Here is a 27,692-nt window from a genome sequence, read left to right as displayed (position 1 = left end):
TTTGGTGTTCCATAGATCACTTTACGTTGTTTTCCATTTATTTGTGAACGCCTCTCAGCTTGAATGAAAACATCCTGCTTGGACCGAGGCTTGAATGAATGGTGACAAGGATCTGCTATAAACCAAGGAGGTACCGTATATTTAAAAGTGAATTTTGTTTGTAGATAATTGTGATGGTTAAAGAGATTGCAAGATAAATTATCGTGGAATTTGTTGGGCCGAGGCAGGAATCATTCCCCGCACAGGCACAGCTGCACTGCCGTTTTTTCGCGCAGTGACTGACCCTGGCTTTACTACGGTACCGTACCGTACTTAACGGGCCGGTACCCGCGCGCTTCCAGTTCCACGCAGCTCAGCTCAGCCGTTGTGGGGGACCACTCATCCACTCATTCAATGAACAAGGTTATAATATAACTCATCCAGGAACGAGGTTATATCTGATGGTGGTCCCTAGTCTTGAAGACGCAATGACAGAGATGCCAACCCTCCCGATTTCATCGGGAGGCTCCCGAAAATTCATCCCAACTCCAGTTACGATTACCATCCTTATCCTCCCGAAATTATGATTTTGGCAAAATCGTGATATAGGCCCCGCTCGAGAAACACTTGTAATCGATTATACTACCTCAATATCTAGGTTGCTAACTTCAGCTCACTATATATACTCGTGATGTAGGCCCCGCTGCTGTGTTGAATGGCTCATAACGTCCGTTCGCGGGGCCTGTTTCACGAGTATAGTACTATAACCGTTATATAGGCCCCGCACTACGGCACTTCAGTCACTCCAACACAAGAGCGGGGCCTATATCACGAGTATATATTAAGCTTGCATTCTAAGATAGTCGCGAAACAGGCCCCGTCCAATGCGCTTGTCCCAGCATTCGCACGTGTGTGGGGCTCGGATGACGGCTATATTAGTATACTCGTTATCGAGGCCCCTTACACTGTTATATCATGGAAAATAACGTGGTCATGGGGCTTGTTTCCCCGCGGCCGGTGAGAATTATCATGGGCGGCACTGTAAGGTGCCCGGGGGGGGGGGGCTTGGCAACAATTTATGTTCTAAATAAACAAGGAGAGAATATCATGGGCAGCGCTGTAGGAGGGGGCGGGGGGGGGACTCCAATTTATTTTCCAAATAAACAAGGAGAGAGGACATTAGTTTACTTCTTCAGAAATTTATTTGTCGATTTATTCGTATTAATATAGTTATTAACTTGTTCATTTATTTATCAATCGATTGTTTTTATTAATTAATGTATTAATTAAATATTGAATTCATTTGTTTTCAGTGTTATGTTTTTTTTCTTTTGTGATATAGAGTGTCAGAAGTTTTCGTTCTAAATTATTTTTATGTGCGGAAGTTCATTTATTTCAATCTATTGTACTAGTAATTGATTAGTTAATGTATTTCTATTGATTATAATAAATCTATATTCATTAATCATCTAATTTATTTGTTTTCTTTTTTTGTGATGTAGAGAGTCATTTCATTTATTTATTCATCAATCTATTTTAATTGATTAATTAATGAATTTTATATTTATTAATTAATCCAGGTTAATCATTTAATTTATTTCTTTTCAGTTTTTTTTTCTTTAGTGAAGTAAAGAGTCAGAATCTTCATTTGTTTTTAATTATTTTTATGTGTAAAATTTCATTCATTTATAAATATATTATAATTGATTATTGTGTTTATTCATTAATCATTTAATTTATTTGTTCTCAGTTTTTTTCTTTTGTGATATAGAGAGTAAGAGTTATCATTCGTTTTTAATTCTTTTGATGTGTGGAAGTTCATTTAATTTATTTGTCAATCTATTTTAATTGATTAATTAATGTATTTATATCATTTTATTCATTAATCATTTAATATATTTCTTTTCAATAATTTTCTTCTTTTGTGATATAGAGTGTCAGAGGTATTATTCGTTTTTAATTCTTTGTATTTTTGGAAAATAATTAATTGATTAATTCATTCATTTATTCATTTATTATCAATATATTTATTATTTTTCATCAGAGTTCTTTTGGTGATACAGGGTCATACATTTAATTTATTTTTCATTTATTTTTATTCATTCGGTTAGTTATAATGGCTATACAAAATGATGACGGCAATCATTGTAAAGCTTAGCCTATCTTCTCTTTCACCTGGTATTCTCAGAGGATTCCTCGATCATTCAAGCATGAATGACTTTGACAGTTTAAAAGCATAAATATATAATCTGAATTAAAAATAATCGTTTACCTTTTTTGAATTAGTCGTAGTTGAAGGTGTTATAGTAAGCATATTTCTCGTTACATAACAGGAATTTATATTTTGTTTAAATGTCAAGTTCACCCCCAGAGAAATGTTAATTTGAATAGAGAAATATCAAGCTAGTATAACGCTGGATATTTCAAGTTGTGATATTTTAAAGTTTCGCTTATTAGTGATAATTTATATATTATGCACAACTCATTTGCATGCAAATGATACAGTTGATGTCCCTCGCTATTTCTTTTCTTTTTTTTTTTGAATTATGCAATATTTCATTTTCACATATTATACAATACGGGCCAACGTGAATGAACCATATGTTCAGGAGGGAATTGTTTCACTTGACAATTAATGAGAAGAAAATTGGAAAATATATTTCATACAATACAATACTAAAGAAATAGTGAGTGGGTTGCGTCATCAGTTTCCTCATTTGCATACCGACCTGGATGTGCATATACTTCTATTACTTTAAATCAAACTAAACTTCAAAATGTTATAACTCTCTTAATTTACTTCCGATTTTGGTGAAATTTTCAGCGTTATGATCGTTCGATTTTCCTCTTTTTATTCAAAACAATTTTTCTTTTGGGGTGGACTTGTCCTTTAAATGTTGATGTATTTGTTTGTATTAAACTTTTTGTTTTATTTGATGTTAGACCAACCATTATCGTTAATTTCTCTTTTTTGCTTATGGATTTGATCTCTCTGTATTCCGTATATAGTATTAGAAATATATAACAAAATATATTCTGTTATCTTACTAAAGCCAATACGTGAAACTGTAGAGAGAGAGGGGGGGGGGGGCGGCTAATGCATTACTTATTTCACGTTCTCCTTCGTATTGTTTCACTTACTTATTCATTTCCTGGTTTATTCATATACATGTATTCATTTATTCGTTCATGTTTGCAGTGTTTTTGGGAAAAAAATGTTGTCTATTAAGTGACATGATAAGGGGGCATTTTACCCTGACGCAAAGTTGATGATAAAACAGAAACATAGAAAAAAATATTCTTAAACTAAATGTTTGAAGAAAATATTTGTTTTATTGTCTCGCATTTTGGTTAAGAACTTCGATATTCTCTAATGAAATTATCATAGTTTAATTAGTGTTTATTATATGAAATTGTATTCTACCCATTTATGTAATGGATGTCTTGCTAAGATCAATTGTAATTGTCACTTTCACTTGCCCAGTAACCTGCACAATCAAGGTACTAATTGATTGATTTGTTTTCTGTTCCAATCATGAAGAAGCGAAAACGGAAATCAGCCACTTAGTTTGGTTTTTGAAAACACAAAAACGAAATCATAACGAGAAAAACGTGTTGTGATTTGGCTTTTGTATATAAAAAAAAACAGAAAAATGAAATTAGAAATACTTTTGTGCTTTATCTGATTTCTCATTCTAAATTTGTGCATTTATATAATTATTAAAAACATTATCAGAACATGCCACGATTTGTGACCTCATTGAATATGTATGATGCAACTGCATGACAAACAGCGCCTATAGAATTGTTGGATGTCGCCTGGAAACAGGATACTATGTTAGTATGAAACTATGTACATGTAAATCAATGTCAAATAATGATATTTGCAGATGAATCCAACATGATGCAAGCAATATCATTTTGGATATATATAGTAAATATAATGCTAATCAAATAAAGTTAATTTCTTACCCTCCAGAAACTATTAAACGGACGAAACTGACAAGATAACAAATGTCACTGAAACACAACAGTCATATCATTTCGTCTTCAAGAAATACAATTATATAAACGAAAAATAAAGCATGATCTGATTATCAAACCAAGAATTATGTAAATCTCAAACATAGAGAAATGAACAAAAAATATCCCCGCCAAATGTTCGATAAAACGATTAAGCAGGGCACTGGGAACGATTTTTAAGTAGGGGGTGCTGTGGGTTTTTTTATTAAGTGGCAAAAAAAGAATAAAAATATTATACTCCAAGATGATGGGGATTTTGGTAAAAAAAAATATTGCTCCCAAATAAAAAAATAATTATAGACCTATAATTTTATGCTCCCATCTATTCAAAGAAGACAACGGTTCAAGGAAAACGCCAATACGGAAATCATTCAAAATACACTATTTTTTATTTGATTGATTTGATTTATTGATTTCTTCTGAATCCATAACATTTGTATAATACATTTTTCATAACATAATAAACATAATATGTTAGCATTTTGGGCATAAATTGTAAATAAAGATTACTAAAAAGATAATTCCAGACAAAAATGATTAACTATATGATGTTCACAATTTGCAGGAGAAGGATTGTCATCATAAGCAGATTGCTTGAAAAAAAAATGACAATCCCAAACTTATACTAATTGAATTAATACATTTATAACATTGATAAAGCAGAATGGGCATATTCTTTCAAATAGCTGAGGGTGATGGTGATATGATGATGATGTTGATGATGATGAGTTTGTTTTGCAATGGATCAAATTCTACAAGAAAAGTTAAGTGTTGAACAAGATGCCCCCCTCTCACTCCTACTTGTCAGCAGTGCTTAAAAACATACTCTTTTCGTGTCGATATATATCAACAAAATTCAACTCGAACTTCGATAGCATTCGCATCCTATTTTCAAGTGTGAAAAAAATCAGCTCGCGCCCCTTTCATATCCTGTTAATGCGTCACTGTAAAGTCCTTTTCCCTTTTTTAGTTTAGTAATTAAATATTAAATAAATGTTTGTTGTTTAGGGTTAAAGAGAGCTTAGTGTGCTCTAGTCATAGCGCTTAATACATGGATTATAATACACAAAATGTTCGCAGTTAGCGTTCTCGTTTATTTCGGCCGTATGGTAGGCCTACCTTGTAGGTAAAAATTAAAGTAAAATGTACATAAACTACCATATCACCCCCCCCCAAAAAAAAAAAAATTGTACCTCTTCCTCTTTGAGTGGCCGACCATGGATTTCATGAATGGCAATGTGTCCAACCAGCCTGTATCCCCGCCCCTTTAAAATTACTGGACCCGTACCTGTGTACGACGCATTCAATCATGCAGACAGACCTATGCACCACCAACTTTCTTCTCAAATTTGCCCCCCCCCCCCGCCCCGAAATCTCGGATCTGGGGGACACATTAAATTCCTTAAAATGAAAAATCACAGAAAAGGAAATAGAATAATTCGTGCATAAAAATAAATTATAAGAACACATTGAGACACTTTTTCCGAAATTATTAAATCTTTTAATAAAAACGGGAAATCGGGGGGGGGGGGGGGACGAGGGTATTAGTAAGTAAATGAATACCGTGTAGGCGAAGAAAAAAATGCAATATTTGGATAGTGAATTATTAATGAAATGACGATCGATCAATTTTTTTTTATTTGTTGATGCGGAATGCCGTTATTTCCAGCAAACAAAAATCCATTATCATTAAAACCATACAATCAAATACAGTTACAAACAATCTTCAAGTGGCTTAATCAGTATTAAAGGGATGGTCCGGGCTGAAAATATTTATATCTCAATACATAGAGTAGAATTCACTGAGCAAAATGCCGAAAATTTCATCAAAATCGGATAACAATAATAAAGTTATTGAATTTTAAAGTTTAGCAATATTTTACGAAAACAGTCGTCATGAATATTCACTAGGTGGGTTGATGATGTCACATCCCCACTTTCCGTTTTCTTACCTTACTACATAAAATCATGTTTTTTAAAAATTATTTCATACTTGTGTGAATAATATGTCTCCCTTATAATGAAATAAATTGCAGCTATGAATATCTAATGCACTAAATCAATTGACATTCCAATTTTCTAGTTCTTGGAGGGAAAAAATTGAATGAACCTAATTTCACATAATAAAATACAAAAGAACAAGTGGCGATGTGACATCATCAGCCCACCTAATGAATATTCATGGCGACTGTTTTCACAAAATATTGCTAAACTTTAAAATTCAATAACTCTATTTGTTTTCTGATTTTGATGAAATTTTCGGCATTATGCTCAGTTAATTCTACTCTATTTATAAAGCTATAAATACTTTCATATCATACCCGGCATATCAACGAACGGTATTGTAAGCTTTTTAAAAGACAAAAGATTAATAAATGGATATTTAGGTAAAAACAGAAATTGTACTTTGAAAGTAGGACCTACTTTATACGTAAAATAGATAATATGCATAATGATAGGCCTATCCCCAATTGTTGGGGCGCGGGGGATAAGTCTCAGATTAAGTTGATTATATAGTGTAGATACAGCTGTATCCTCAAGCAATAATGAAATTGACCAAAAGAAAATTATTAAATCTTTCCCGAATAAATATGCCTATTCGTTTTCTTTTCTGAATGGATGAAAAGTGGGGAAGCGGGGGGGGGGGGGGGGGGGCATTTATGAAAGGAAAGACAAAAATATAATAAATTGATAATACACAGGAAGCCAGATGAATGCTACAATATTGAATTTTGAATATATACATTTGTATATAAATATATATTGACTACTTATATCCAGGTGATTATAAATAGATATATGATACATGAATGAATAAATGGATTCTTTCGCAGCATTACGTCAAGTGAAAGATTCGGAGGAAATTATACAAGAACTATATAATTGGATTATTGATGACACCTCCCTCCCCACAAAAAATAATTACAATGAAATGCTATGGGGGGGGGCTCCAATTTATTTTCCAAAAACAAGGGGAATGATAATGAACTTCCACATATAATAAGAATTAAAGACGAATGATGCCTCTGACTCTCTATATCACAAAAGAAAAAAAATGAAAACAAATAAATCAAATGATTAATAGATAAATATAAATACAATAATTAATCAATTAAAATGAATTGAATGAAATTTCACACATAAAAATAATAAAAAACGAATACCTCTGACTCTACATCAAATGATTAATGAATAATTATAAATACAATAACTAATTAATTAAAATAGATTAAATGAACTTCCACACATAAAAAGAATTAAAAACGAATATAATACCTCTGACTCTCTATATCACAAAAGAAAACAAAACTGAAAATGAATAAATTAAATGATTAACCTGGATTAATTAATAAATTAAAAATACATTAATTATTAAAATAGATTGATGAATAAATAAATGAAATTTCACACATAAAAATAATTAAAAACGAATGATACCTCTGACTCTACATCACAAAAGAAAAAAAAAATGAAAACAAATAAATGAAATGATTAATGAATAAATATATATATACATTTATTAATCAACATAAATACATTAACTAATCAATTACAATAGATTGAAATAAATGAACTTCCGCACATAAAACTAATTTAAAACGAGTGATACTTCTGACTCTTTATATCACAAAAGAAAAAACATAAATACATTAATTAATAAATACAATCGATTGGTAAATAAAGTCAATAACTATATTAATACATGAATAAATCGACAAATAAATTTCTGAAGAAGTAAACTAATGTCCTCTCTCCTTGTTTATTTAGAACATAAATTGTTGCCAAGCCCCCCCCCCCCGGCACCCTACAGTGCCGCCCATGATAATTCTCACCGGCCGCGGGGAAACAAGCCCCATGACCACGTTATTTTCCATGATATAACAGTGTAAGGGGCCTCGATAACGAGTATACTAACATAGCCGTCATCCGAGCCCCACACACGTGCGAATGCTGGGACAAGCGCATTGGACGGGGCCTGTTTCGCGACTATCTTAGAATGCAAGCTTAATATATACTCGTGATATAGGCCCCGCTCTTGTGTTGGAGTGACTGAAGTGCTGTAGTGCGGGGCCTATATAACGGTTATAGTACTATACTCGTGAAACAGGCCCCGCGAACGGGCATTCTAAGCCTTTCAACACAGCAGCGGGGCCTATATCACGAGTATATATAGTGAGCTGAAGTTAGCAACCTAGATATTGAGGTATGATCGATTACAATTTTTTTCTCGAGCGGGGCCTATATCACGAGTATGCCATGATTTTTTTGCATTGATCAAATTGGATTGGAAGGACATGTATCGTCTGCTAACTTTAGCATGTAGTAACTCCATTACGTTCGCTGCTACTAAATTCTGTGTGAAAGGTAGACAAATAAGGAGCAGCGAAAAGCTGGTGCATGTGATATGCCCAACGGGAATCCACTGTGCACCAGGCCGGTAGGCCCGTCTAGCTTCGCGAGGCGTGTGCGCTCGCGGCCACTGGATTTGTCGAGTCGTGCGGTGGAATATCGGTGTGTGATTTCGGCGTATTGATGGGTTGATAATTGATATTGACAAATCGACAAAAGAAGACCAAGAAATGGTCTCAGAAGTATAAGACTGAATACAGTCTCCAGTACCTGTGTGTTCGGAAGTCGGAAAGAGGAATTTACCCACTCACACAACATGCGAGGTTAGTAATACTAACCTTGCACAACGCATGTGGTTTCATAGTGGACTTTGACGTTTTCATTCATCACACGAATGTGAGGGAATGAAAAACGCCAAACGTTTCAGTATTTCTCCACTATCGTATTCTTATTTTAATGATTTAAGTTTGTTTTAAAAATGAATTGGAAATTATTTATAAAAGTGTTTTTATCGCTTACCTCCAAGTCTCAACCAGGATACTCCGTTCGATCCGTCCTTAATACTGCGGTGGAAAGTATGCAAACAACAATCGAAAAGCAATTTTTCGTATCGAACATTCTCAATTCAAGTCGTCAGCGCATAATGGGAAATTGTACCAAAAATCAACAGGTTGCATCTTATGTATATACTTATTGGTAAAGTACGCCATCTTTTGACAAGATGATGATGAAAGTGGATTGAACGAGCAAGAAAATAATGCTGATCGCCTAGAATGCAGCTAGCTTGCAACACTGTAAACAAAGGTACGGTAGGCACTTAAGAACCAAGTTTGAAAGGACACTCGTAAAATTACGTCACTGTCACGATGAATATTCATTAGATCGTGGTCGTGCGTGTTCAATACAAAGTCTCTGCATGCACGCACTCAGTGTGTATTGAACACGCACGACCACGATCTAATGAATATTCATCGGCGAGAGTGACATAATTTCAAACTTGGTTCTTAAATGCCTACCGGCTTTGTGAATAATATCGCGCCCTCTTTAGGCAAAAGTTGATATCAACGCTGATCCAGAGGCATCGACGTGAAGATCACGAAAAATGTTCTTATTTTATTAAAAAAAACAGCAAAGAGAATTCAACAAACGATCCATATGACTTTTAAATTCCTGTCATATACTGATTCATCAATGACGTCTTTTCATAATTAACAGGATCGCGCAAAATATGTTTATTTTATTATTTTCTACACCTTCTTACGCGACGCCTAATGAATGCGTATCTCGTAGGAAGGTTTTAAAAAATATTTGGTAAAAATGAATGATACAAAATAAGGTTTCTTACCAGATTGATGTCGCGTAGACCCCTCGCTCCACATGTAAACAACGGAAATACATTAGCGTCGACCGACCCTTGAACCACTTATGTATGACGTACTCTTGGCTAGCGATGCCGTTTTGAAGAACAATTTATAGATAAAAATTATTATTTTACGTACCGTAATTATAAATAATTGGATTAATAGGCCCTACTAAAATTATTTATAATTACGTAATAAATTTTAGTATTCGTAGAATAAATTTTATCTATAAATTGTTCTTCAAAACGGCATCGCTAGCTGAGAGAATGTCATACATAAGCGGTTCAAGGGTAGACACTATTGTATTTCCGTTGTTTACATGAGGATAGAGGGGTCTACGCGACATCAATCTGGTAAGAAACCATTTTGTATCATTTTTACCGAACATTTTGTAAAACCTTCCTACGCATAGGAAGGTGTAGAAATTAATAAAATAAACGTATTTCGCGCAATCCTATTATGAAAAGATGGATTTCCTAGGGACATCCATCTTTGTTTACTTCGTTCTCTTTCATGTCTATGAAGGCCTGTTCAATACATCAATGATGAAGAAGTATATGACAGGAATTTAAAAGTCATCATCATTGCATCCTCAAGACTAGGTGGTCCCCAAGTCTGCGCACCTGACAATTTGAGTTAAGATTTAACATGAATTTCTTTTTATTTCAAAAATCTTTCAGACAATACTAAGTGCAAATATCTCATAAAAATTTGAAAGAAATAGATCTTATTTATACTAGGATTTTCTTGGAAAAAACCCTGGGCACTCGTTTTCTTTTCAGATTGTAAAAAGAAATGGTACCCCATGTCTGCGCACCCATTCATCTTGCACATGATTCAGGGATTTCGATGAGAAAGGCTGCATTTTGAGGCCGTCACATTTTGAGTCGGATTTTGAAATGAATATCTGTTCATGTATTGCATGTGTAAAGTTTGGGTTCATTGCGTATCTTCTTATACTAGAATTGCACAGACAAGGGGGGACTGCGCAGACTTGGGGGAACTTGCCATACAGCCAATGGGGGAGGGGGAACTAAAGCTACGCACTTTGTTTACAAACAAACCATAATAACAATGCCAATTTTCCTATAGATCTAATATGAAAATGATGAACAAATTATCTTTCACTTGTGTTGTGATAAATTTCTAAAGATCCATGAAGAAAATATTCCCAAATTCACTAACAAAAGTTAGGCCTAACTTTGGCCTAACGTTAGTAAAGGTAATACAAAAATCAAGCCATGGAATTTGTGTGTTGTGGAAGCCCGGCCTCCCCCCCCCTCACTCAGTGTTATTTAGGGTACGCTTATGCTTGTTCTCTCCCTTTGAAAGCACCCCTATCGAAGGTCTGCCAAAATTTCTGAACCCCCTTTCGAGGGCTTTTGGCAGGCTTTTTCTGCCTTGGAGACCCCCTAAATCCGGAGCACTGCTCAATGTACCCCCTATCACAGGAGAGCTCTCATTCCAACAAAAGGTCCGTACTTTTACTTTTCAAAATGAAATAATCCTCAATGAGCTTTCAAAACAATAGCAGGAATTCGAATCCTGGATTTGATCAATTTTTCTATGTTATTCAAGATATTTTATAACCCCCTTTCAAAATTTCTCAGGAGTCCAAAGAGAGAGATAAAAAAGCACCCCCTTTTCAAAGAAATCTCCGGGTGAAAATACAAATACACCCCCTTTTTACAATTCGCGGGCCGGACTTGTCCCGCGAAAAAAGTACCCCTTTAGCGGACATTTTGGGAACACGCATGCGGTCCTTTCGACCCCGGAATGGGGGGTGGGCGGGTATGAAAGCCAGAAGTGGCGTTGCAGCATGCGTAGCCAGGAGGCCGATAAATATGAATCTTACCTCAATGCTAAATCCCGCTTCAACTGGTCTAGCATGCGGAATATTTTAGCTTTGAAGTGGGATTCATATTAATCGGCAGATGCAAAAATTTTTTTTATCTAGCACTGCTCATAATGTCGCCCTTTTTCATTATTAATCTTGGGATCTTTTTTTTTATTCATCAGAGCACTTAAAAACTTTGATTTGAGCATATATTTGTGTGAGTCCTCTCTATGTATTGGTTGAAAGTAAAGTTCTTCTTAACTGCCACTAAACAATCTCCATTTTTTATGGAAAAAAAACTAATTAAAATGATACAATTTACTTTAAAGCCAAGTTATATGATGACTAGCTGACATAAAAACTGACAGTGTCAAGTGTTTATCTCCAAGAAAAAGAGAAATAAGCCAAACATTGCCAAACTTATTCCATCACACAGGGAGTACTGGTAGTAACAGAGAACAAGGTTATATCATAACCTTGTACATTTGATGAGAGCTTTATAGCACTGAGCTATAAAGTCCATAAATCAAATCAAAGGTTAATCCAGCCACCCTGTGCTTAGGACAACACGATTTTGACTGTGGATTTAATACTGATATCCTTTTTATTCTTTATTTTATTATCTTGCAGAGTTCAGGAATAAGAACGTAATCCAAAGAAATCAAAAGGAATCATCATAGTGGTAACAGGATGTAAATGATAAAGACCGGTTACTACCTGTCAGCTTCTGTGTTGCTATGGCAGACTCTAGCAGTATCCACCATCGACCAGTGATTAGACCAAACCAGAGACCAGCTACACCTCCGATTCTCTCCCATTCCCCACCATCGTCAACAAGATCAAATCTCTCTCCTGCCCCATCAAGAGGATTGCACACAACCAAAGCATCAAACTCCCGTGTTGTTTATGAGAAAGCAAAGCCCAATAGGGATGTTGGAAAGCTTGTAGATGCATACAGGAATATTCAGATGTTGTCTTGGCCTCTCGTCCTGTGTTATGAGTTCATCTCAACTGTCTTTAGGTAAGGTGCCTGATTGAATTATGTTGAAATGCTGGAGACATGGTAAACTGATTAGTATATTTGTCTTAAAGAAAAATAGATCATAGATGTTAGTATCATCGTAGAGAATTGTGAAAATATGAGCTACGTTGTACTTGAAGAATTTACATTACATCAACTTACAAGTACATGTTTAACTTAGTTGTATCTCGAGATAGTATTGCTCCTTTAATCTCAGCCCTTTGTCAGATTAATTACATGTAGGCATTTATTTATTTATTAACACAATCTGACAGTTCTAGTAGCTCTGAGAGTTCTACTAGCCTATTCCAATATATTTTTCTTCGAAACTCTACAGCCACCTGACAGGAAAACATTGTTAATTTGAATAGATTTTACGTAACATGCAGTGAATTTCTTGAGAAGAAAATCTACACAATGATGCATCACATTACTGTGACTTTTCATGTGACACTATAAAACACATTACTTCTGTGGTCTTACTTGGGACTACTTCTTGGTCTTACTTGGCCCCACTGCCAAACTGTCAAGTTCAACATGATTAAGCTAGATTAAGACAATGTCTGGTCAGTCTGGCTCAGCTATTAAATTAGTAAGTGTAATTCTACATACATGGACTTCAGATGACGCCGCTCAGATTTCTTTAATGAATAGGCCTACACATGTCTAAATTATGTGTGCTCTGATGAACACAGTACCTTGATGAAGGTAAACAGTACAATTGATACTGATAATATCTTTGCAGATTTAGGGTGACCACTCTAAAAATGACTTGATTGGGCCTGGTCAGTTTGATCAGTTTGATGGTTGGCACTTAGGATAAGTTTATAAGAGATACAATGGGGCTAATAAAGCTTTTTCCTTTTCAACATAAATTTACATGTCATTTCCTTGTTATTTTCAATATTATATGCACTCTGTATAATTTTTATTCCTCAGCTGGGATTATCCGATCTTAACCATCGGTGTTTGGATTATCCTCCAGCTCTTCTCTTTCTACATGACGACAGGTATTACAGATCTCTGCTTTTAAGCTCTAAGAATTAATTTTGAATGTTTGATAATTTCACTTATCTTTATAAGAGGGCTACCGGTATGTAGATGACTTCATGGTGCCACAAAAATGCACATGATTCAGGATGACTTTGATCCAACCAATTTTTTTAATCACAAGTCTATCTTTAGGTTGAACTTCTATTTTTAGTGAATGAAGGAAATATTTAGCAATAAATCATACTTGTATCCATCCTTGATGTTTGAAAGTTGAGACTTGGTGTACAAGGATGACAGCTACATGACGAAAGTGATTGATGGTTTGAGGTATGGTGTATAATTGCTGGTATATGATAGTTATCTATTCTTGCTATTTTCAACTGAATAGATTTGTGTTTGAGATTCTACCATAAATCATAGAATAAAAAGCAATTTGATATGATTAAAATGAACAATAAAAAAATGATAGGCTTTTTTAATAGTGTTTTTTATGCCTATATCCATCAAAGTTGGTCACAGCAGGCATTTTGTTTCTGTATGTATGTCTGTCCTATTTTCGTTTTAAAATAAATCTTTAAAAAGTGGTTGACAGATCAAATTTAAACTTTGCTAGTACATGTGTGTGGAACCAATGGTGTTATGAGATTTCAGGATCATAAGTTAAAGGTCACAATGGTCATTATGTACTTGAAAATATCTTGTTATCCCAATAGCTAATGAACTTTTGAAAAATCACCTTTTAATGTGGCCCATGCAAATATGCAGGAGCGAAGATGAATTGATTAGATTTTATGGTTAGGTCATAGGTGATAAAGTTTATTGCTTGATTTCAAAATAATAAAATTTAGATCCAATGTATGAATTACAATCATGTTGGTTTATTTATTCATTGTGGAAGTGACATTCTGATGATAATAATAATATGTCCATTCATATGTTCCAATCAATTATATAGTTTTTATGTGCATATACTCAACTGCACTTTGCTTGGTTGGTATCATATTATTACTCCGGCTGTAGCTTAGCCCCCATAATAATAGGTGCTATATATAGCGTTCAAGGAATAATTCCTACTGGGTACCCATTCACCTCACCTGGGTCGAGTGCGGCACAATGTGAATAAATTTCTTGCCGAAGGAAATTATGCCATGGCTGGGATTTGAGCTCACGACCCTCTGTTTCAAAGTCGGAAGACTAATCCACTTGGCTATAACGCTTCATAATGATATGCTAAGAAGCTTGTTTAACATTTCAGAACTGGTTTGTTGAATGCATTTTGTGATCTGGCAATCATGGATGCATTTACATATTTTGTTTTTGTTTCTTTCCATTTCCATGACAAACAGGGCAACTCGTGGTAGTATGTTTTCTGATGCTGTTTGTTATCGCCAGCCTTGGGTACCTGACATTTACCAGCCAATATCTGACAGAGAAACATAATTCTTCCAAGAAGAGAAATGTTGGGAATCTTCAATCCTCAAGTTCCTCCTCATCCTCTCCATCGGCATCAACATCGTCATCATCAGCTGCACAAGTACAATCTCCAACACCTGGCTCAAGCAATCCGAAGTTAACAAAAGCTGGAGATTCTCAAAAAGCCAAGATTCCTTTGTCATCTTCTCCACCCAAAGTAGCAGCATCGTTGCCCGGTGGAGATGGTTGCCTAGCAACACCTCATCATGAGAAAATCAGGCACAAAGAGCTGGAGATAGACAGTCAGCGGAAGAGAGAACTGTTGAGTGAATATTGTCAGATGATGCAGGATCTTAATCGATGGCTTACAACGGTCTCCAGGTTGCTCCTTTGGATGGAGGATATGTTGCTATGGAGATGCAGATGGAAGACCATCTTGTGAGTATGCTGTAGAGACTTTACAATTAAATAAATACCAGATGACAGTCACTTTGCGATTCCAAACCATGGCACGTTCACATTTGAGGACTTGTGAAGCTTTATATTTTACAGTGCATACTTTTCTTTTCAGGCCCTGTGTAATTAATTGTAAAACTAACTGGCAACCTTGTCTTTTAGACAGGTTTGTTAGACAGTATTTGCTCTCTTTTTTTTCAGTTCAGTTCAGTTCATTTATTTTCATAATCTCAATAAAAAACATCAAATACAATCAAAATTTACAAAACAAGTACAAACGAGAGTATTCAAAATTTAAACAATAGCATGAACATAACAATTGAGAGTATGATGGAACTAGCAAAGGCCAAGGGCCTATCACGGGCTAGTCCCCGAAAGGATATCAGTAAAATTATTGAGTTACATATGTATGAATTAAAATATTTTAAAGGAAATATCAAAACAAAACAGACAAACGAACAAACAAGTAATTCGATATTTTTGAGTTGGTTAAAAAAAAAAATCATTTAAGTGCATTGTTTTGTGATCGAGAGAAAAGGTACATTTTATAATTACGTTTGAAAGACGATAAAGTGGGCATATTTTTTATATCATTTGGTATGTCATTCCAACATTTCGCTCCTACAAAAGATATAGTTGTACGAGAAAATTGATATTTGTATAACGGCAAGCGTAAATGGCTACTGGTCCTTGTATCATAAAAATGGAAAAAACTGTTAAGCCTAAAAGATTCATTAAAATTTGAAGGCAAGATGTTTTTAAAATATGAGAACATGAATATAGCAACCTGTAGTTCATACAATTCAGTGATCTTAAGAATCCTTAGATCTTTAAAAAGATTAGCAGTGTGCGAAAATGCATTTTCGTTGCTAATGATACGGACTGCACGTTTTTGTAATTTTAAAACACGATCCAATAGGTAATCGGCACAGTGTCCCCACACAATACAGGAGTAAGATATATGGCAAGATCATTGAATAATACAAAGTTAATAAGACTTGTTTGGGTACTACATTCTTAAGACGATTCATTGCACCAATACTTTTGGAAATTTTGGAACAAATATCATTAACGTGTATACTCCAACTTAGATTTTCATCTATATAGACACCCAAGAACTTGGTATTGGTTGTTCGCTGAATTTCATAATTATTTATACATATTTTAATATTTTCGTCATCTATATTCTTATTTTTTGGTTTAAAGATCATATAAAATGTTTTATTCAGATTAAGTACAAGCTTGTTTGCTGTGAACCATTCATGAATAGACTTAAGTTCAAGATTCAAAGTAGAGATCATTTCTATGATATTATTACCAGAGATAAATAAATTTGTGTCGTCTGCAAACAAGATAGAAAAAAGTCGTTGACTGACATATTGAAGATCATTGATAAATAAAAGGAAAAGTAGCGGACCCAATACTGATCCCTGTGGTACTCCTACATCTATGGTACACATTTTCGAATTATAATTGTTTAAAGATACATATTGTTTTCGGTAGCTCAAATAACTATCGAACCATTTCAAAACTGTTCCACGGATACCATAATGATATAATTTTTTTAACAATATTTCATGATTAATACAGTCAAACGCTTTGGAAATATCCAAAAAAAGTCCAATTAGAAATTCTCTATGCTCAAAAGCTTTTGAAATTCTATTAGTAAATTGAAGAAGTGCCATGTATGTTGAATAGCCTTCTCTAAAACCAAACTGTCGAGAGTAGAGAATTTCGTTGGTTGTAATAAAAGAAATCAGTCTCTTGTACACCAGTTTTTCAAATAACTTTGCAAAAACAGATAATAAAGAAATGGGTCTATAATTTTCAAAACAAGACCTCTCACCCTTTTTGTGAATTGGAACAACTTTAGCAATTTTTAGTCTATTTGGGAATACGCCCTCTTCCAAAGACCTATTAAAGATATTACCTAGAGGCTTTAAGACAAAATTAATTGATCGTTTAAAAACTTTAACAGTAATAGCATCTTGACCTGGGCTTTTATTTTCTTTAAAAGTGGACACAATATCTAAAATCTCTTTTCCTGTTATTGGTTTAAAGAACATTGTATGGCTGTTTTTGTTACCTAAAAAAATCACAAAAGTTTTTGTTACTACTAGGGGCATTATTGATAACATTACGTCCAACAGAGCTGAAATATTCATTGAACATTTCTACAATGGATTGCTTATTCTCTACTTCACGACCATTGCTCACCATCTGTTCACATTGTGTACGCGGCTTTGGTTTATTAAGGACTTCGTTGATAACATTCCAAGTGTCTTTTATCTTTCCACGTACATTGTTAAATTTGGAGTTAAAATATTCACGTTTACGTTTTCGAATTTGCTCTTTCACGAAATTCCTGTAACTTTTGTAATTAGTTTCCCGTTGCTGTGTAGGGTTTTTTAAAAATTTTCGTAAAAGAGTATATTTTTTCTGACAAAGTTTTTTTAATGAAGGATTAAACCAAGGTTTATTGATCTTACCTTTCTTTTTTGAATTATATTTCTAAATTGGGAAGCTTTGTGTGAAGAAGGATGTATAAATATCCATAAAGGCATTGAAACTAGCATCGACATTTGTGAAATTATCAAGAAAATTCCAATTTGTGTCTCTCAATAAACCACAAAAGCCAATTATATTTTGTTCATCATACAAACGTTTAAAAAAACATTTTTCGGTGACTTCTATATCTGTATCAACAATTGTAAACACAGGAAGGTGATCACTAATATCGGAGATTAAAATGCCAGAAAGTAAATTTTTTTCAGGTATATTTGTAAAAATATTATCAAGCAGTGAACTGGATACATGTGTGACTCTGGTTGGTTGTGATATTAGGGGAGAAAGTAAATAAGTTGATAATACATTTATAAAACTGTCTGCAGTGTAAGGAGCACTGTGGTTCAATAAGTCAATATTGAAATCTCCTACCAGAAAACAGTCCTTCCTTTCGTTTACAATCGTTTCTAGAGGCACTTCTAAACAGTTTATAAAATTTACAATTGATTGACTTGGTGGTCTATACACAACTGCTACAATAATTTTTTTTTGTTTACAAAACACTTCAATAAACATTGATTCAAGATCATCATTAAATATATCCAAATCTGGTCGCCTTTTAAAGGCAACTTTATTGTTGATAAAAAAGCCTACTCCTCCACCACGCTTTTCATTGCGACTTTGAGAAATTAATATATTATTTGGGAGGGTTAGAAAATTATTATCGTCGTCCTTAAGCCATGTTTCAGTAATACCGATGATAGAAAATTCAAAATTTATATCGTTGAGAAAACATTCTAAGTGATAAAAATTCCTCTTCAAACTTCTACAGTTTACATGTATTAATGAAAGAAGATTTCTATCACACATTTCTTTTGTAAAGGTTGAAAATTCTCGATTATCATAATAACTGGAACGACTAGGAATGTCAAAATTTGTTTTTTCATTAAATTCACAAGATATGCACCTATTCATAAAAACTGGTATTTGACCATCATTTTGTATTAGGTATTGGTTATTGCACGAATTACAAACATTTCTTTCAAACATTATGACACAAGTACAACACTATAAGTGATAAATTTAAGTGACAACAATGTGTATGAATTAACAAAAAGTAAAAAGAGTAAGAAATACAATTACCTTACAGTGTTACATTCCAAAAAGGGGGATGCCTGATAAAAATAACAAACAGTGTCATATATTTTCCAGATCATGGACGCTTGTAAGGAACATTTATTTTAGTATTTAAGACTGTAACAGATTTCATATTAAGTAGCTGGATCCATGCTCTCAACACCAACAGTACAGTTGGACCTACCACTTACCTGTCTTCCACCTCAATCTTCAAGGATCATATCTGAAAATTTTTTAATCAGTTTTACCTTATTTTTGTCTAATGAGTGCAGAAATTGGAGCAGATTGAATTCCCATTTTCAGCTTGACGACTCGCATTTATAGCGTGTGTAATGCTTACATCAGCTATGAATAAACATGTAATTTTCATTGTGCACATTTTAAAAAGCAAATGCACATCAAAATCTTGATGTTTTGGCAAAGTATTAAGTCAATTCTATGGTGCCGTTAAATTGGTTGATTGTCTGTACTTCTTTGGTGGAAATTGACATCCATCTTCCATCCTACTTCAATAATCCAATGTTGATCTACATGTAATCTCAATCCTCTTTTAATTCATAGCATTTCGGTAACCTTTCCTTCAATCAATGCCTTTCACTCAACAGATTCTACCTCACTTTATATACTGGTGTATTATGCATCCTGTATGTTCCATTTTGTTGGATCACCATGGCAACATCAAATTATCTAATCCTCAGCCATCCCCGATGCTCTGTAGGTTTTGAGAAGATCAAACGTTGGATTACAATCAAGATGGATCCAAGTCAAGCGAACAAAGATGAAAGTTCAAATCATCTAGAAAACTCAGATGAAAATGTGAGTTAATATTTCATTTTCTCAAACTTAACTAAACTTTGATTTTTGTGTGGTTCACTTCATGGAAATGCTTAACTTGCTCTTTACAGTATCCAGTCTCTACCTTTCTTTTTTAAGGATTTGTAGGTGGAATTGGTCCTTCAGATACTCAATCAGCTGAAATGAAACACTTATAATTTTAAATATTGAAGATGTTCTGATTTCAACCAGAATAGGGTCAGAAACTGAATGAATACAGCAAATGAAATTCTTTGCTGCTGCTATTGAATGTGAACCCATATTGTTTTTTATGAAAACCCATATTTTTTATGAATGGAGGGGGGGTTGCAGAAGCACATAAACAGATTTATTTTTAAAATATCCAAGGTGAATAAAATCATATATTAATTTCCTATCTGATAGGATCCAGCTGACTTGCGTTTGCAGAACGATCGTGTTGTTTCTTCACATCCCTTATCCGATGATGTAAGTTATAATTCCATAACTTTCTTGAATCCTTATTGGAAAACCGATATAATTTATAATGTACTCACATTTCTAGGGTATGATATTATGTCTTGATATACGTCAATGGCTGCCTATTTCTTTGTAAAAATGGCAGCTTATACGATTGATTACTTTGGCACAAGGTGATTTTGGCACTTTCTTAAAATACTCACCCAAGCATGAACTTATGCTACAGAAAATTTTATAAAATGATTTTGGATTGAAACACTCTTCTCTCAGGATGAATCTCGGAATAACAATTTATTGCCTTGGAATTATTAGCCATTCTTGAGGTGTAAAATTTTGTTCGACTCATGTAGAATGTAACATTCAAATGCGCTGATTATTTGTATTATGCATTATTTCAGGTAAATGGGAACGAGGATACTGATGAAGAAGTTCAGAAAGAGAAAAGATTGAAGACAACTCAAGGAGTAGTACCAGCACATAGCAGGCCAGACAGTGCACCAGCTACTCAACAACATCAACCCAAGAAGTTTGAAAGTGGCATGTGTTATTTATGTGGGACACCCTTTACATCAGTCTTGAAGAGAAGGGTAAGATTAAGATGTGAAAGGGTACTTGGAATTTTATTACTGTGCCATACATCATACAAAAAAGGCAGTTACCCTGTTCATATTCACCAGCTAGCTGCACGAAAGCTGCGATGTTGCAGCTATTTTGCCAGCATGTTCCTTTCCATGGCGTATATGAACCGAATTAGAGGAATAAAACAATATTCATTTGTTATTGTTATTCACATTTTGAGGTATTTAAACAAACACTTAAACTGATTTGTCTTATAATGGCAATCATTTTGCCGGTAGTAAAGGCTACATCTAGATCAATCCTTAGTCAGTTGCAGAATTGCTAAGATATCACTATGATTAGAAATTAGATTTACTTTTATAAAGAAATAAAGTTTGTAATAGGTTGTGGCTATGATTTTTCTACTTCTCTATAACTACTCAGAACTTTGGATGTTATTTTCCAAGTTTTGATATCAAGTACTTTGTCATTTTTGCTCAAGTTTGGATCACAGACAGATCCAAAGTGAGACAGGCTGACCATTTCTCAACAGCCAGTCAGAATAAAAAAATATATGGATGTAAAACTTAATGACCTGTATTCTGATAGCAGGTTTAACTTAAACTCAGGTTTAAAGTTGTGGTTTAAGTATGGGAAGTAAGTATCAAAATTTTTATTAAGTTAAGTTGTATGTTTGCTATGTTTACCATGCTCTTTCCTGATTCATTGATGGTGAAGATAATCATCTATTTATACTCCCTAGACAATTATGAATGATTTGAGAGCCAAATGAGCTAAGTATTATATCTCTACTGTTAGTGATTTATGTAACGATTGGCTATCCATACTTAAACCACAACTTTAAACCTGAGTTTAAAGTTGTGGTTTAAGTATGGATAAACCTCCTGTCAGAATACAGGCCAGTTAATTTTGTATGATATGATCCTTATTTTTTTTTTGCATGAGTTTCTGCATTTTATTCGTAAATCAACAAATGAAAATAGAATGATACAATAACAATGACATAAATGAGTACATTTTTGTGTGACAATAGAAAATATAAATAATGAATAAGGTTGAAAAATACATAAATGAAGCACGTAAAATAGTAAAGTGGGTAAAAATGCAGGGGCCAGCTATAATAAGCAGGTAACTGCTTGAAACAATAGCAGCCATGAGGGAGGGCTACATGGGAACCGTAATAGGTTATAAATAGAATTCGACAAAATGATGTCACAAAAGAGAAAGCATAAAAGTTTAGATATTTAATGGGGACAGACAAGATAAAGGGTTTTTTTAAAGTGTGAGTGAGTGCAGGTGATACATTTAAGAATACTTCGAAATAAGAAACTTTTTAATGTTTCTTATGATTGAGAGCCTAATGAGCTGAAGTATATAACTTTCTTATGATTTTGTTGATATTTCAGAGATACTGTAGGTACTGTGGAAGAGACTTCTGTCCCAAGTGCTGCAGTAAAAAGCTACCAAGATCTGCCCTAGGAGCAACAGGTTTGTCACCCTGGTTGATTTAAGAATTCTTGATTCGCATGTTGACTCGTGGACTGCTGCGTCATTTCATTCCAGTAGTCTATTTTGTGTTCAGGGCCCGGTAACACAAAGGTTAGCGATTGATCGTACGTTTGATTTTTACGATTGATTGTACATTGTAGTCAATGCAATCAATCGTAGAAAATTGTTCTACGATCGTTGCTAAGCTTTGTGTTACAGGCCCCTGAGCATACTAAGTAGGAAGAGCTACACTGCTTGTCCAATATCCTGCAAAAGACGTTATTAGAGGAATCCATAGTGTCGTCATAAAGACTTCATATGGCAATGCTACCCGAGTTTGGGCATACTCGGTGCTTCACGTTGCTCCTCGCCTCGTGGCAGACGTTTCTTAGCAGTCCATTAGTTAATAAGCAATTCTCAAACTCCCCATAGCCCCTTGACCTGATCCTTCTCTTTCGAATCAATGCCTGTTTGGTCTTGTTCTCTCATGGTCTTATCCCATTTCATATATGATGCAGTTATCATTCATCATTTACTCTTGTTTTCAGTTCATCTCAAAATGCCAGAGTACAGGTTGCCTCTATAAACTGAATCAACCATGCTACATGCATACATAGATATGGGGGAGGGATATGTCCCCCATAACCCCTCCCCCCCCATATGAAATCTGCCATGTGACTACAACACAAAACTCTCTTTTTTATTTCCTATACCTTCTTGGTCCATTGCCACTTTTTTAATCAGATGAATTGATAATAGAGACAAAATAGTCAAAATTGCAATTAATGAAGCTGACATTCCAGACTGATGCTCTAGTTGATTCACTCTCCATTTTATAAATTTCACTCAGTCTAGCCAACATATTGTAAAGTAATTTGCATGTAAGTGAAATATTGATAGCATTTCATTTTAAATAACATGTAGTTATAGAATTGCTTGATGAATTAAGTTGAGAATTCAGCTAGGTGTTTCATTATTGGTATGTAAATGATAGGCAATCACTATTTGGAACTTTCATCAATACTCTCTCTTTGAATTTCTGTTTGTCTCAACCTCAGCTCCAGCCGCTCAGACAGAGAAGGAACTGGTTTGCAACCTGTGTGTTATAAAACTGACTGGGGAGGAGGTTGGCGGTAACAAAGTCAGATGACAATTACCTCCTGACCAATCGAATGTCTGCATTGAAACGTCTAATCTACCGACGGCAGTTCTGCAAACTTATGCTTGTGGACATGGCTTGGCTTAAGTATTGGCAATCGTTTTATTGATATAATCATGAAGAACTGAGCTTATGTCCATGGTTTTGCTTAATTTTTTAATTGTTTGTGATCATGCCTGATAACCTTTAACTTCTTGCAGAAATGATATCTTTTACCACAGTTGTGCTGCATATCTGACCATTGTTGTATTCTTCCTGCTACTATTTGACATAGCTTCTAGCTGCATGAAGGATTGGTCAAATTGTGCGAGTAATATTGACCAGTTTCGTGGTCATTTCCTGACTAGTACAGACCAATCCTGATGGTCGAGGTACAGTTTGAAAGGCACCAAGTTCCTGGCTTGACTATCGAGTCTGCACCAGTATTATGCTCCACAAGACCAAGAACAATACTGGCCTTGACCTTTGCTTTTGGCCTTGCGCACAACACTTCTTTACCCATGTATTCCTTCATCTTTTTTTTCTCTACAAAACATACAGTAATTATCATGGTTCCTTCTTTGCTTATTACCAGAAAGGACAATCCTATAATTACCAAGTGGTAACCAGGGCTCCGTAACACAAAGGTTTGCGATGGATTGCAAATATGGAAGAACCGCACTGATTGGTCGCTGGCCAGTATTTTTAACCTAATGCGCATGTAACATTTATATTTATTGGTCAATTCATTTAGCGATTGATCGCTAATCTTTGTGTTACCGCGCCCTGGATAATCATATCCATAAAAACGCCAAGCAATGATAAAGGCAGTTATTACCAAAGCCATGGTAATATTCTGAATTGGCAACTAGATAGAGGCACTATATAAATGCTGTGTATGAAGAATCTTACTTTTACATTCCTACCATAACCAATTATTTCCTATCAAAATGGGATTGCTAAAACTCTTATCTGCACTCTTATTGTGTGGATTTTGATGGTGTGTTATTATTAGTTATCCTTTCTTAATATGTCATTCTGGTCAACGTATCTGACCGTGATTGGACTATTTAGAATATATTTTCCAGTATTTAAGCTTTTGTGTGTCTACTTAATAAGAAATATGTTCAGGATGAAAACATGTCTTAACTACATGTATTGCTAACTGATAGCATGTTTAATTATTTAACCTCCTTCAGACCCAAAGCAGAATGTCAGAAGCCAGGACAAATGAAGATATAAAAAACCAAAATATTAAGGCATTTTGTATAATCTCACCTGGGGCATTTCCTATGAAGAGATACAATCACACAATATCAGCTATTATAATTTTTGTATGACAGTTTGCCGTAGACGTATGTCACGTTGTACTCTCTATGGAGACCAATCAGAATATAATAATATTGTTTGTAAGCAAAAACTTCAATTGCTTTTAAGTTGGAGAAACGTGGAAAAGATAATGAACTTTGTTGATTCTGTCATATGGAAGCTAATAAGTAGGAGTAGGACCCTATTTAATCATACCTGTACATTAGTTATATTAATCATAATTATTCTTACCAAGTTCATGTCATACCAAGCACATAATTTTCTATTTCTGTTAACATTGAGTGGAATTGGGGGTAAGGGTTCTCCAAGGCCTAAACCCTATCTAAGCCGGGGTATTTTGGGAGTTCATATGGCCGGGGGGGGGGCCTGGGAGGCCCCCCCCTTGAGATCTCGGCCGTCGACCGCGTGATAGCGCCGAAAATTGGCACGCGGGTTACCTGGGGCATAATCTACACAACTGTATAGTAATTTATTTCATACGAATCGCTATTAAGTGATTATGCTAATTTATGCGTAATTAAAATGCAAAATCATACTAATTTTTGGTATAAAAACTCTTTGTGGTGTTCTCAGCAAGTGTACATGAAAAAAATTGCGATATCAAATCATTTTCTTATGTATTATATTGTTTTTTGCAATTTCTTATGTATTTCGTTGTTTTCTTACCTTTTTGTTTTTCATTGTTTTTTCAATGAAATTTGTTGGGGACTCTTCTGAGATCATAAAAAGCATAAAATAAATTCATTTAGACCAACAAAACTAAAAATAATCATACATTTATGAATTTTGGTTGAAAACACAATTTGCATTGACTTTGTACACAAAATCACGTTTTTGAGCCATTTTTGGTCTGACATGCACTTACATAATATTGCGTAATTTCGGAACCACGTACCCGGGCGACGCAAAATTGGTCTCAAAAGTTACGCAAGACTTGAAAGTAAAAAGTCAGCGGCGGCGCAGTCAAAAATATCGCGCGATTCGTTGAGGGGGGCCTCCGAGGCCCCCCCCCCCGGCCTAGATAGGGCTAAGGGCCCTATTACATTTTTAATTATATACATTTATGTTGAATTGCTTCTAATAGATTCAGTGAGACTATTCCGCATAATGTACCATAATAATTAAGGCCATACCATAGAAATATACTAACACATACTTGACATTCAAGTTCTCAAAATTTTGGGGAACTGCCATTTCTTGATAATTTATCTGTATGCACTCGAATATCAATTTTGTGAAATTAGAGACTATTGTCATATTAAACTACACTGTATAATGTTTGACCCCCTAGGCTAACCAGTCCGGATCCTGTTTCACAAAACTTTGTTATCATTGTCTGAAGAGTAGCTTTAGTTATAAGCTACTAAAATGATGTCATTTGATTGACCAAGAACGAAATATAAAACCCCAAAACAAAAAGTACTAGACCCAGTCGTGATTACATTTTAAGTATACATTAGCTGAATGAATAGATGTTCCATATGATATTCTATAGTTTTTTTAATAACAATTGGAATTAGGACCCTTTGCCAAAATTGTGTTGAAAAATGCTAATTGGGATATGGTGTTCTTGAAAGTACTACACAAGCTTTAAGTTGTGCTGCTTAAAACCTATCAATACTAAACAAGTGCAGGAATATGCAGTTACATGCAATTGAAGATGATTTTGTGTTGACTATGTGCAATGAGTTGTAAATAATACCTGAAATATATATAAATATGGAATATTTTAATGCTGATATTAAATTATGAATATTTCTTTGTCTATACAAATATCTATAAAGAATAGAGTGATATGCCATCAACATTTATTACCCTTATAGCGAATATGTACTAACTAATGCAATCATGTTAACTTCTAATTGTGTATTTTTACTTTAATACAATAATGTGCAGTGTTGTTTTAAGCTTGAGTTCTTTCTGTGTGTTTGTATGAATTTCGATATCATGTACATTGGAAAAATAACACTTCAAAGTGCAGAATGTATTATATACTATGATCAAATTATGATGTACTTGATTAGTGATGTCATTTAAAGACTGCTTCATTTAATTTACCGAGTACCTTTATTTTTTTTCATTATAATCTATTAGGTCTTTTATAATCTGGTAGAAATAGCTTAGAGTAGATTTTTTTTATAAATTCAAACATTGATTTTAGAAACATTTTAGAAATGTTTTATACAACTCTGGTCCCACCCCACTGGTTAATCCTGGATCCACCCCACCCCCAAATTCTGTAATGTGGAGCAGATATTCACCTCTTTGTTGAGTGATCTGAGAAAAACGTGGATGGTTTTATGATACAAATAATGCACAGGTTTTTATTCTGTGTGATGTTACTGGATATGTAGAAATCACCTGTATTCGCAAGATTGTGCAAAAGCAGATGGCACTAGTGCTTCATGCCTGTCACCCTTGAGTGTGCCTATTGCTATTAAAGGACAAGTCCACCCCAACAAAAAGTTTTGAACAAAAAGAGAAAAATCCAAAAAGCATAACACTGAAAATTTCATGAAAATATGATGTAAAATAGGAAAGTTATGGCATTTTAAAGTTTTGCTAAATTTCACAAAACTGTTCTATGGACATCCTGGTCGGTATGCAAATGAGGGGACTGATGACGTCACTCACTATTTCTCTTGCTGTTAATGTATATGAAATATTTCATTTTTTTCCTCATTGGAAGGTGAAATAAACTTTCTTCCTTCATGAACATGGGGAATTACAATTGTTCAACCATTTTATGGTTCAGTAAAACAGGTCCTTATTGTCAAATCTGTAAAAAATTGAAATATTGTATAATTCAAA

The 27,692-nt window shown here is 34.3% G+C and overlaps 1 protein-coding gene across 2 annotated transcripts; it reads left to right on the top strand.

Annotated features, from left to right (window-relative positions):
- Positions 1-28: 28 nt before the first annotated feature.
- Positions 29-25,258, top strand: LOC121425156 (protrudin-like). Of its 2 annotated transcripts, XM_041621155.1 has the most exons (9): positions 29-130; positions 12,181-12,571; positions 13,511-13,581; positions 14,911-15,415; positions 19,681-19,891; positions 20,294-20,356; positions 20,746-20,934; positions 22,333-22,414; positions 23,473-25,257. In XM_041621155.1, exons 2-9 carry the CDS (start codon positions 12,288-12,290, stop codon positions 23,562-23,564), a joined length of 1,497 nt encoding a protein of 498 aa, XP_041477089.1. In that variant the 5' UTR covers positions 29-130; positions 12,181-12,287; the 3' UTR covers positions 23,565-25,257. The 2 variants fall into 2 exon arrangements, with proteins under 2 accessions (XP_041477089.1, XP_041477090.1); XM_041621156.1 differs by lacking the exons at positions 29-130; positions 13,511-13,581 and having other exon boundaries at positions 12,483-12,571; positions 23,473-25,258.
- Positions 25,259-27,692: the final 2,434 nt, after the last annotated feature.

This window comes from Lytechinus variegatus, chromosome 12 (assembly GCF_018143015.1).
Source record: "Lytechinus variegatus isolate NC3 chromosome 12, Lvar_3.0, whole genome shotgun sequence".
Classification (NCBI taxonomy): domain Eukaryota; kingdom Metazoa; phylum Echinodermata; class Echinoidea; order Temnopleuroida; family Toxopneustidae; genus Lytechinus; species Lytechinus variegatus.
Note: the sequence above shows the minus strand (reverse complement) of the source record. Positions and strands in the feature narration are given on the sequence as shown.